The 13,064-nt window shown below is 30.6% G+C and overlaps 2 protein-coding genes across 6 annotated transcripts; one reads left to right on the forward strand and one right to left on the reverse strand.

Annotated features, from left to right (window-relative positions):
- Nucleotides 1-1,429: 1,429 nt before the first annotated feature.
- On the forward strand, nucleotides 1,430-6,043 carry LOC107495646 (homeobox protein ATH1). 5 transcript variants are annotated; one of them, XM_021125505.2, is made up of 6 exons: nucleotides 1,430-2,110; nucleotides 2,680-3,245; nucleotides 3,324-4,198; nucleotides 4,503-4,846; nucleotides 4,952-5,012; nucleotides 5,236-5,484. In XM_021125505.2, the coding sequence occupies exons 2-6, from the start codon at nucleotides 3,095-3,097 to the stop codon at nucleotides 5,398-5,400; spliced, it is 1,596 nt and encodes a 531-aa protein (XP_020981164.1). In that variant the 5' UTR covers nucleotides 1,430-2,110; nucleotides 2,680-3,094; the 3' UTR covers nucleotides 5,401-5,484. The 5 variants fall into 5 exon arrangements, with proteins under 5 accessions (XP_020981164.1, XP_052118653.1, XP_020981161.1 ...); XM_052262693.1 differs by adding an exon at nucleotides 5,906-6,043 and having other exon boundaries at nucleotides 1,432-2,110; nucleotides 2,680-4,198; nucleotides 5,236-5,411; XM_021125502.2 differs by having other exon boundaries at nucleotides 1,432-2,110; nucleotides 2,680-2,754; nucleotides 2,958-4,198.
- Nucleotides 6,044-6,307: 264 nt separating this feature from the next.
- Nucleotides 6,308-10,643, reverse strand: LOC107495653 (protein NDL2). The gene is made up of 11 exons (XM_016116831.3): nucleotides 10,387-10,643; nucleotides 8,952-9,051; nucleotides 8,458-8,555; nucleotides 8,231-8,319; nucleotides 8,023-8,083; nucleotides 7,822-7,908; nucleotides 7,653-7,730; nucleotides 7,515-7,571; nucleotides 7,348-7,403; nucleotides 7,009-7,144; nucleotides 6,308-6,922 (listed from the first exon to the last, which is right to left on the reverse strand). Exons 1-11 carry the CDS (start codon nucleotides 10,471-10,473, stop codon nucleotides 6,710-6,712), a joined length of 1,062 nt encoding a protein of 353 aa, XP_015972317.1. The 5' UTR covers nucleotides 10,474-10,643; the 3' UTR covers nucleotides 6,308-6,709.
- Nucleotides 10,644-13,064: the final 2,421 nt, after the last annotated feature.

Here is a 13,064-nt window from a genome sequence, read left to right on the forward strand (position 1 = left end):
TAATATTAACTTTTAAATTTTTTTAAAATTATATAAACTAATTAAATCCTAATATTAGGATTAAATTATTTAAATAATATCTATGGTATTTAATTTTTTATCTTAGATGCATATACATTAGAATCAATTTTATAATGACAACTAATAAAAATAGTTTAACCAAATTAAATATGTAAAATTTGTATAAATTCATACCATCTTCTTGTTAAATATATTCTATCATTTGTTATTCATATAATATGGCAAAATAAGAATAATCATAGTTACCTCACTGATAAATTTAACTTATTTTTAAAAGATAACTTCACCCACATTCTATTAAATTTGTCATGGTATATAAGAAGATTTAATCATCTTTCAGCAAAATAAAATTCAATACCTTTATTCTATTGAATTCGTACATCTATATAATTAGCATCCAAATCAATAATAACAATTCGAGATAAAACGTGATCTATGTAATGCATTATAAATAAAACATTCTATATATAATACTTATAGAGATATAAAAAAGAATCATTATAATTATTAAAAAGATATAATATAAAATATTATTATTATTGACAAATTTTATCATAGTTAATTATTAAATGCTAATAAATATAATCATTTTGAAATTGATATTTTTTGAAAATAAAAAATAAAAGAGAGAATAGGCAAGTATATGAATACTAGAATAATGCAGTACTACATTAGTATATTTGACGCAAGAATGCAACGTATTATAATCAACGAACCATAATTCAAATGCTATAATTTTTCAGTTTCATCTAAAGATCTCGAAATTAAATTTCAATCCCAGTTAAAAAAAATGCAACATGTTGTATAATAATATAATGATTTCTCCATTGGTTCTACTTTCTGACTTTAACTGTTCCTTTACAATCCAAATATTATTTAATCTAACGCACCAAAATATTTCATGAAGGTCACCTAATAAACCCTGTTGCTTTTCCCACTTTCCACAATGAAAATAAAAGTAGTGCTTCCAGTTATGCCATGTATTCAGAGTATATGGCCATGCAAGAACATCCCTCATATTTAATATTTGGAGTAATAATATATATATATCTCACAAGACCCAAGCTACTAACAAAAGAAGTATATGAATAGATAGAATTATTTTCAAACAAAAGACAAATTCCAATTAATATACTATATTTATCTTCTTTCTAAAAAATTACATTATTATTAGGGACAAATTAAAAGAAAAGGTAATCTTATTACCTAATATAAAAAAAAAGGTGACAAAAAATGTCTCAAAAATAATTAAAGTTTGGAAAACCATAAACCAACTAAAGTTAGTCTAACACAAATGATTTGTCATAAGTTGGGTGAAGGATTGAAGAGAAGCAATAAATAATAAAGAAGTTGAGTTGTGTGATGAGAGTGTGTTTATGCTTACATCACCAAATTGAAATGTGTTCTCTCTTTGGTCTCTGTGTGTCTGGCTATGAGCAAGAAAGTACAAAGCTACATTAACCCTATTTAAACACACACTCTCTCTCTTTCTTTCCTTGTCCCTTTACTTGTTACATTCCAAAGAGAAAGCTTGACAATTTCTAACCCCTTTGAGAAAACAAAACATAATGACTTAAAAACCATAAAAACAACAACTCCTTTCTTCACCTTTCTAGTCACGTTAGCTTCTTGTTTTTAAATAGTTAAAAAACCAAACAACAAAAGAAGCCTCTCTTTTGAAACTTTTCTTCTTATTATTTTCCTTTCTCACTTTCTCTGCCTGCCATGAACAGGAGTTTGAACAGAGAGAATCCAGATATTTTGATTGTGGTGATGGTGGCAGTGATGAAGCAGCAGAAGATGATAACAAGGGATGGTAGAAATAGAAAGAGAAAGAGGAAATTACAATGGGGCCCTTAAAGCCTGCAACTGAAATGAGTGGCACACTGCACCATAGTTCTCTCTTACCCTTTTTCTTTTTCTTTTTTTTCTTTCTTTCTCTATTTGTTTTTACTCATTTCTGTGGTTCTTCTTCTTTGCCTCTCTATCTATCTATCTCTCTCAATTAATGCTCTCTTGTTCTTCGGTCATTTCCAAACACTGAAACACTCACTCACTCTCACATAGGAGCATTTTGCTTGTGCTTTAGGTACCTTAGCTTATTATTATTGTTTTACTTGGTCCTGTAAACAAGGAGTTTTTATCTTTCTTGCTTTTGGTGTTCTTGAATCTTGAGAAGGTTACTTACTGGTTAACCCTTTTTTTAATAAAAACTCATTCGTTTGAGTGATGGAAGATAAGACAGAAAATGAGATGTATTTGAGGTTTTTTATGTGTTCAAGGAGATTAGAGAGGTCGTGTTTTTGTGTATTATATATAATACAATGAATCTCTTGATGGGATCTGCAAAAATGAGAATATGTTTTTTTTGTTTTGTTTTGGGGATTATATTTGGATTTTTAAAAAATAGTGCTTTATTTATGTTCATGCAGAATGAAACAATGCTACATTGCTACCTTTTGATGTTGGCTTTATATGTCATTTTTTAAAAGCAAATTTAATAGTTGTTCTTTAGCATTGTAATGCTGCTTTTTGGTTATGAATAATCTTTTTAAGTTTAAAAGAGTTCATGATGTTACAGCCATATTGAAACTTTATGTGGAACTGAATCAAACAATGCTTATTTTTCATGTCTCTCTCTCTCTTTTTCTTCTTAAGGTTCTTGGAGGGCAAGTTCTTGAAGATTTCAGTTATGTTAAGTCTCATTTAATTTGCTTCAACTTGCTTTGGCAGGTGATAGATATAGCTTGTTAATTTTTTTGCATAATAAGGGATTTTTTTATTATTATTTTTTATCAATATTCCCACTTTTCACTGTCTTGCATTATATGAACTTTTTGAAATGATGCTTAACTAGTTCACATGCTGCCAAACAAAATATATATTTTTTACTTATTCCTTGATTTCTTATTCAAATTTTGTTTTCTTGTTTGTAGCATGGATCTTTCAAGATAAGATGGTTCTTCTATGAAGAGGGTATTCATGTCATTTTTCTGAAGTGATGTCGTTCTGAAAGATCCATTGAAGAACCAAGAGCTTCTATCTTTTCACATTAACCAAGCTGATTTTGTCAATGGAGAATGATTTCTACAGTTCTTCACTGAACATGGAGCATAATCCTACACCAAAGCCACTTCTTCAGTGCTATTCATTTGATCTTAATAACCAAAACAACATCATAAATGGAATTCCAATGCTTGATTTAGACCAAGGAAGTGTTGATGGTAATAGCTTCATAAATTCTTCAAGTATTCTTAATTCTAATTCATTCGTTACTTCATCACAAGGAAAGACTACAGTAGGAGATACCTCAAATGCGACCGGAAATGGCGAGTTTCATGAGAATTTAGCCGGAGGAACGCAGCCGAACGGCGCGCTGGCTTCTCCGCTCACAACCATTCTTGCTGCTAGAATTGGCCTTCAAGAAAATCTAGAGAATTCAGCAACTTTGTTGCCTTCATTTGAGGCACTAGGACAATATGTCTTCAATAATTGGCATGATACTACTTCAAATTCAAGCCCTTTTCCGGCGAATTTCTATGGCGATCGTGGCTACGATGAAGTCCCTAGTAATGGTAAGTGGAGCTTTAACAAGTTTCCAAAAGCACCAGAGGTTGAAGGAAGTGGATTGGTACCATATGCATCCATAGGGAATCTTGATCCTAATGGATGGACATCATTGAATGCTGCAAATTTGGCTAATCATGCTTACAATTCTTCGAGTTATAGCAACGAGCTATCGTTAAGTCTTGCTACTTCGCCGGCTGCAGCTCAGTGCTCGGAGATTAGCTGCTCCGATGTGAGCTGTGGCATGAATGAAACAAGGACAGGATTGGAGAAAGGTTCTTGCAGCAGTAGGGAACTGTCTATGAGTTTAGGTTCTGAAAAACATGTCCGGTTTTCGCCGGTGATACTTGGATCAAAGTACCTTGTAGGAATTCAAGAGGTACTGGCTCAAATTGCAGCATATTCAATTGAGAATGTAGAAGAGGTGAATTATTTAGGTGCTGGTGATAGAGCTGGAGGAAATAAATCAACATCAGGTTTTGCACAAAAGACTACACCAGCAACAAATTCAAATGCAAATTCTTCTATGTTTGAAGCTCATGCAGAGTCTCCATTGCAAAGACATGCAGCTGAATCAAACAAATCCCAGTTGCTGACACTTTTACAGCTGGTAACAATTCTAACTTCAATTTATGAGTTTTTAGTACTCTATGAAAATGGAAATGAAGATACATACATAAAGTTGTGTTAAATCCTGAAAATCTAGAAACAAACTAACTTTGTTATGGCCTTATGGTTAAACAATTTTGCCAATAATCATTAATTTGTAAGCATTATTTTGTGAGAAGAACTAATCTTTTGAGGATTAGGTGTGCTCATTCGAATAGGAAACCGTTTTTCATTATTTATGATTAGATTAGATAAGTACTAACATGTCAAGTATCCAAAGTGATGATACTAATCATTTTTCGCAGGTGGACAGCCGATACAGTCAGTGTTTGGATGAGATACACACTGTTGTACACGCAGCAACAGAGCTCGATCCGTGCATACACGCACACTTTGCGCTCCAAACAATTTCTGTACTATACAAGGACTTGAGGGAGAGGATCAGCAATCATATTCTTGCAACAGGGTCCAATTTTGGCGACTCGTGCTCGGAAGATAAGGAATGGTCAGTTGATACTTCATTCATTCAAAAGCAATGGGCTATCCAGCAGTTGAAAAGAAAAGATCAGCTCTGGAGGCCTCAAAGGGGATTGCCTGAAAAATCTGTCTCAGTTCTTCGTGCTTGGATGTTCCAGAACTTCCTCCATCCGTGAGTTTCCATACTCAACTATATAATCAAATAAATAAATCATTATATTCTTCTCTCCATTGAAGAACTTGCCCAAGTTGAATCTATTGATGTGATGGATTTCAGGTATCCTAGAGATGCAGAAAAGCATTTACTTGCTGTAAAAAGTGGATTAACTAGAAGTCAGGTATTTCTTACTCTTACTAGAAACTTCTTTTGGGGAGTAATATTCCGACACGAAAAATTTAGGATAATTTAATTTACTATCATGGACAAATGCTAATGCGCTCCGAGAAACATTTGATTAGTTGAAAGAGGTGAAACATTTTAATGGACAGAGTATCAAAATCAGTTAGGAACATTTTGGTATATGACTGTGTTTTGAACTGAATTTGTTGTTGGTTGATCAGGTATCTAACTGGTTCATAAATGCTCGTGTTCGGTTATGGAAACCTATGATTGAGGAAATGTATGCCGAAATGAATAGAAGAAAGGCTTGTCGAATCGAAGAAGGGATGGAAGATGGCCATAGAAGCAGGCTAAGCATGAACAATCATTACTTTAATATGAATTGAAGTTGAAGAACAATGTGTGTGTTTGGATTGTGGTTGTTCAATCTGGAGTTTGAATAAAAGTGATTTTATAGAATTGATTTTGGATAGAAGTAAGTTTGTGTCAACATGATTTATGTTTGGCAACTCTTTACCAAAATTGATTTTAATAAAATAAATTTTGTTTGGATAACATTAGTTAAAATCACTTTTAGATAGATAATTACTTAAAAGGACATGACATTAAATTATAATATTATTTTTTTATACATGTTTAATTTTTTTATATACTTTTTTTTATATGTTTTTTATATAGTATATTTTTAATACTCTTAGTACTCTTTTTTAATACATTATAATTTTTAACTATTATTATTATTTATGATTAATTTTTTTATTTAATTTATTTTACCTAATGGGATCAATAGTTTCTATTATAAAAAGATAATAATAAATATAATACACAAAAATTACAACTATAAAAATATATAATGTCAAATAAAAAATTAATACAAAATATAAATAATAAAATGTGATCAACCAAAACTTTTATTTTATTTTATTTTTAGTGCATGATTCGCCACCAGTTTGGTATATTATTACATAATGAGATATAGTTGTTCTAAAAAATGTGCTTTCGTATAATCGATGTCAAATGTTAATACCGGTTTTTTAACTGTTCATGCACTTATAATTGATGCAAAAAAATGACTTAAGCAAATAGTATCTTTTCAAGTTATTTTCATTCTAAACTTTTTATTCATTAAAGAATTTTCAGGCAATCCGAACCCTTTTATTTTGTTTTTATTTTTGGCTTTTAAATTGTATTTTTTCCCCTTGTTATTAACAACCATGTGCATGAACAATTGAACTTTATTTCACATACTGACATACATCATATTAAGATTCCAATAAATGTTCATACCTTCAATTAAGAAAGACGCTATTCTATTTCAACATGATGAAATTACTTCAGAAACAAGACATTTGCATGAAGTAACAATTTGCCCTCCATGTTTGCTTTACAATCATAACCACAACATCCTTTTGTTTCTCTTTTTGGTAATCCAAAAACGACAATTCCGAAGCTTTATCTACCATTCAGGCTTCAGATCATCAATTAAAATATCTATATGATTACAAATCAAAGAATTACTATCTGTTGATTTCAACCAAATTCTTTCCCATTTCTTTTGTGGTTGATTTCTTATTTTCATCATCACCTTTATCTACAAGCAATCTGGAATCACTTCATTCATCAGATATTCCAACTAACCCGAGAATTCAATTAAACAGATCAAAAATCAGAAGCAACCTCATTCATCTACTGGGTTTACGTGGGAATTCGTGTCTTTATCGGTTTCAATTTCAAACCCATGCTCTCTGGCGTAAAAAGCTCCGGCGAGATCCACGATGGACTCAACGGACTTCTAGGGCTGAGACTCTTGGATTGCCTGTACAAACCATATCCCATCAGAAAGTACTCTATTGGTATTAACATAGCATGAGGCTGCTCCTCTGTCACTATAGACCCGCATGCTTGAACCTGTAGTTACACAAAAAAAAAACAGCCATCAAATCTATAGCTCGTTAACACATTCAAATTTCATCCAGTCGAGCAATATTAAACACCTCGACTAGGGCACTGAATCGCCTGTCTAACTTTGAAGTAATATGGAGAGCTTCCGAGTGGAAAGGAGACATATCCCCAACAAAAATTAGTGAACGGCAATTTAATTTTCTCAATCCTTCACTTAAGTCCGGCCTCCTGTTACACGACAATACAAAAAGTTAAGGGCGGGACAAAAGTGATTATCACAGAGCAACGAGCACAATGCTGTCGAAGACATACTGAACTGAAGTGTAGGCGTATCCATTTTTGCTGATGGAAATAGATTAACCACAACTATATTCAAATGAAGTTGCAACTCTAGAAAGAATTAATATCTTGCAGTGAGAAAGTAATCTTACCCATTAATAGCTTCAAGGAACCGCCACACATTCAAACTGTGCATCTCGTCCAGTGACTGTCAGAAGGCAGAAAATATTACATCAGACAAAGACGAGTTGTGGTCAGCTTCAAGTAACCAGCAACCAGCCATAATAGAGTTGTTGTACGACAAAAAATATTCACTAACCCTTCGGCAAGCTTTAACTATATCTGACTCTGGGAATTGAGCACCACCTCGAATGTCCTATCACCATAATAAAAAAGCAAATAACTCAGCCTCACTAAATGGAAGTAGAAAGAGGGAATTTGGATGCATAAAGTATACCTTGCTATAGTACCGCTTCAGCAACATTTCCTTTGCCACCCCGCACATGCCACAAAAATAGAGTAAATTTGACATGACCTGCATATGTTACCAAAATCATAAGAAAGAAGTGACATTTATTTTTACAAGACAACATAGTGTTTTAGCCTTTTAGGTATAGAAAAAGAACCTTGTTGCACAACCACTCAGTCCAAGATGGTTCTTTGCATAGAGGTGAAACAAGTATCAAACCAAGTACACGTTGTCTATACTTCATCTATTGTAAACAGTAAACACATAAAAACATCAGAAAAATTGGACGATCCATCATTGAAACTCTAATGTAATTTAAAAAGGGGAGAGGCTGCATAGCACCAACATAATAACTTACAGCAAATAAGGTAAGAATGTAAGCCCCGGCAGCTACTCCCATGCACATTACTGCACTAAGACTGCAGACAGAAAGAATGTTGGGGTCAGATTGCCTTCTCAAAACGAACAACTGCCAATATTCAAAGCCTAATGGAAATTGGTGTAAACTAATTTCCTTTATGTCATTAAATGGAGATCAATAACAGATTAAGCTTGAACTTACTCACCCAAAAAAGTTGAGAACCTCGGTTATTTGATCTGCTAGGTCGTCAACAGAAAGAACTGGATAATCTGGAGCAATCTCAGGAGCTCCCAACTGCGGCAACTCTTGAACAAAGTACAAGATGATAAGAAAGCAAGAACTTAAAATATTACCAATGAAGGAATTTATAACAGTGAGGAGATATACATCAAGTAACACTGCAATATGACTTAAAGATATAAAGCTACAGACCTCATGTCCGGGGGGACTGATGTGATATATGCAGAAATTGTGGAGCAAAAGGGTGGATGCTTCGGGACAGAATAATAACCCCTGAAAGCAGGAGACATCTGATGAAACCACATGCATGAAAACAAAAGGTTAGGTTATTAGAATGTCAATAGAAGAGACATGTTAAGAAAGTGATCAATGTTTGGACTACCAAAAAACCATTTTTTAGATTTCTTTTGTGTGCATACATCTCTTCAAGATCAAACCTTATCTTTTTAAGAAAAACTTCATGAGGAACTAAGCCATGTTTTTCATGAGCAAAAATAGCAATTATTTGAAATTTTGACAAAGATATTGGTATATATTTTAAAATTAAACAAACTGGGGGAGCAGGTTAAGCAGATTATAAATGTTATAGCATAAAAAAAAAATAAAAAGAAGAAAAAGAAATGCTTAATGAAAGATATAGAGTTAAGTACAAGGGAATATTAAAATCTAAGATACATTTAACTTACAATTCAAAGCCAAATCAGGATATGTTATAAGAGCTGGCTTCTCTGGGTCTCCATATACAGCAACAGAGACATAACCATAATGTGTTCTTACAATATGTTCCTGCAGACGTCACAGTGGCATGTTACTAAGAAAAAGAACATTAAGTTAACCATAAACTCATGATAAATCACCACCTCTAAATTTTCAAAACAAGGAAAGCAGAACAATAGATGTTTTATACCCTGTCTGGTTAACAGTCAGCAGCAAAGAAAATCATTTTTTGAAGCTCCCTTAACACTTCTCAATTAGCATTTGAAGTCAGCATTTTATTCGGACATTCTATAAGAAATTAAAACAACCCATAAATAAATAGTAAGTGCGTTTTGCAATTCCAGCAAAAAACGCAATGCTTTGGTACAAAACTTCCAAGGTACGAAATACAAGTCAATGTGAAGAAGCAATTCATAACATAGAAGGTACAAAACTTTCAAGGAAGGAATGCAGATTGCATGTGAAGAGATAACTTTCAATAGTACATTATCTCACTCTGGCCACAATATTACCATTGATAGAAAATACAAAAGAAAAGACTCAAAACAAAATCACGTCTTTCTTTTCCATTCAAAGCTTGATAACGCAAAGAGTCTTCACCCGTATAAAATTTTAAAAGTATTTAGAAATTAGAAATCTCTAAAGTCTAACCAATATCCAAATTCCAGCAAATTAATAATCTGATAGCAATACTAATCAAGTTGTCTGCCAAATTTAAAGTAACCATTTAACACCTACATCATCACAATCTCAGATTATATACTGAACAATCAAACTAAACTTCGTTAGCTTTTATTATAGCCGTACTAAACAAAAGTCTTAACCACAACACAAGGAAAATCAATTTATTTAACCAACAAGTGAAGTTAAAAAATAATAACATTTTTTTTCTTTAATTTGAGCATTCAATATCCAAAATTTTACTATATACCACAACTAAAATACTGATTTCTCCACCTTACTTTAAATTATAATTAAAAAAAAAAAACTGCCAAACTACTTAAACCAAATGCTTGTATTTGTCGTCATCATCATAATGATGATAATATATGATAACATACAATGTGAAGCACAAGATTATAATCTCATGAACATCATCTTTGAGACAGAAATTCCAATCATTGTAATAACTTCTATATATCATGTTCACTTTTACATGATCAAATAATAATATTTTTCTTTTCTCCTGAATACAAGTAGAATCTTAAAACATAAACATATTTCTAAGAAAACAAAACGACAAGAGAAAAATCATATACGAATTCATTACCTTGCTTGATAATTGAAATACATAAACACTCACACTTTAACAACAACATTAACGTAAAGAAAACAGAATGCAGCATGTAAATAATGTAACGTTAACGTGAATAATAACAATAAATTAATAAATAATAATAATACCTTTGGAGGAGGAGAGAAAGCATCAATGTCGACCGAAACAGAATCGGTTGAAGCCGCCATTTCCCGCTCTCTCATCTTCATTTGCATTTGGAAATTGTTAATTGATTGAATAATTTCTTCGTGTTGTTCGTTTTTTATAGAGAGAGAAAGAGAAGAGTTATGTTATGAGGGAATATCAGAAATTCAGAAAATACGAAAAATATGTGTGTTCGTGAATGAAGGAAGGAAGGAAGGAAACAACTGAGTTCGAGCGAGTCCAAAACGAGTCACCGACGCTAATTAGTGTGCGTATATATATATATATATAAGTATCGGGAATTGGGAAGGGAGGAAATTATAAATTTATAAGTAATGAGGGGCTGCTTTTCAATTTTCAATTTTCAATGAAACCTCACAATTTTGTTGAATTATGAATTAGCCACACTTCTCCTAGCCGACACTTCCTCCATCTCTTTTTTTTTTTAAATATTTTCATTTTAATTAACCTTATAAAGTGTGATTTCTATTATATAGATTTTTTTTCATTTTTTGTATCACTTAAATAATATATAATATAATAACATAATGTACAAAATCAATTAAAAGAATTAAAAAAAAACAATATTTATGTAATATGTATACAAAAAGGTGAAAAACAATATCCAACTTTCACCGTTTGGTTAAAAAATTTAAGAGATAACCACTAAATCTATAAGTGAAATAATTATGTAATATGTATACTAAATATTAACTGTTAATATAATTATATACATAAAATTACATTAAAATACATAATATACATTAAATATATATATGTATAAAAGATTACATGTAATTTAATTTTATATTCACATGACATTATTGATTAATGGGTGATTATTCTCTCTGTCTTCTTTTTCTTTGTTAAAGGGTACAAGCTTCCTCTTATCTTATTATAAGTACACTAGTGGATTACCTTTATTAATTTCCCTTTTACATCTTAATTCATATGTCCCATCAAAATACACATAAATTAATTAATTATTTAAAATTAATTTTTAATTTACTGATAATATAAAAAAACTTTACACATATACATTGAATGATGTATTATCATGTTAGTAAATATTTTTAACGTTTAACACATAAATAATCATTTAAAAAAATCAATATGTATGATTGAACGTCTGTACATCAATTAAATTTAATTTTTTATATAGAGTATTGTATATTAAAACACATATTATATATTAAAATATGTAAAGTATTATATATGATTAATTTTTTAATACTTCAATTCTTTATTTTTTTAATTATAAGTGAATACTCTATATCTTTGTTGTTCTTGAATATTAGCAAAATTTGAACAGCTTTTTCAAATAATTAAATAAATAAATGACGATATGCAATCGTAATTATGTTGCGACAAATTTAGTGTGCTTTTTCTTTGTACTTTGTAGTGAAAATTTTATAATAAGGATTTCATTGCTTTTCTTTTTCTTTTGTTTTCTTGGCGTGTAATTTTTTAAGACTAGTCCAATTTTCATATAAGAGAATAGATATTTTTTCTCTGTACATGTATTTTAAATTTATTTATACATTTAAGTATCTAATTAAAATGCTTAAATTTTTTATTTAAGAAACGGTGGTATGTATTTTGAAAAGGGAAAAACACCTTTATATTATTCATTAATTATTATGCAAAAATGAAGATAAAAAGTCAGCTCCCAACAACCATGCAACGCTATAGTTTGTGACATTTGTGGCTTCGGAAAATGAAAATTGGGCTCCACTTTCATGCATTTAACAGACATATCATTTTCCATTGAAAATTTGGCATACTTTGTCCCTACAATGCCATTCCAATTTACGTATATGCAAATCAATAATTCGGTACCATGCATGGAAAAATTAAAAAGGATTGAATCAACAAAAAATGTTTAATTTATTTTACTATTATTATTATTATTATCATTATTTTCTCAACCGACAGAGTTGTTGCCTATGCTAAGAAGAAGATTTTGTTGAGATAGATTACATTTGTGAATTGAAAAATGAAAAGATTTAACTTTGTTTTCCGTTTTTAACCAAACGTATTATACAAGCACATCTTAATTTTAAAATTTCATACACTTTTATAAAGTAAGATTCTTTGAACAGCATAGTAGTTAAAGAACTATATATGATTAACTATCGTGTTTGTGCGCTTAATGGAAATAACAAAATGAATACGCAATAAGATGAGTATAAACAAAAAGGTCAATTTAATTTGGACACATTTTTAATGTTCTATATCATCATTATTACAGTGATCACAGAACAGTACTACTACTCTTAAATGATCTAACAGTAATTACACTTTCACTATTTCTCATAGCATAATTACTCATTCAAATTTAGATGATCCAAACATCTTAATAAAGAGTATAGTTCTAATCATAACCGTCTTAATAATTTAATTTGAAATTTTTTTAGTGTCTTTTAATGATTTGAAAATACATAAAAGTATTTGCACTTATAATACTAAGGCCTGATTTCATGAAGTTTTTCAGGAAAGTGCTCACAGAGTCACAGCCATTTTATTTGGTTAATAAAAAAATTTATATACTTATATTACGTTTTAAAAGTAGTTAGCGATACTTTTAAAAATTCTTAATGAGATATTTTTTTAAAGTTAATTTGTATTTATTAAAAATAAAAAATTTAATATAATTTTATAT

Source organism: Arachis duranensis, chromosome 6 (genome assembly GCF_000817695.3).
Source record: "Arachis duranensis cultivar V14167 chromosome 6, aradu.V14167.gnm2.J7QH, whole genome shotgun sequence".
Taxonomy (NCBI): domain Eukaryota; kingdom Viridiplantae; phylum Streptophyta; class Magnoliopsida; order Fabales; family Fabaceae; genus Arachis; species Arachis duranensis.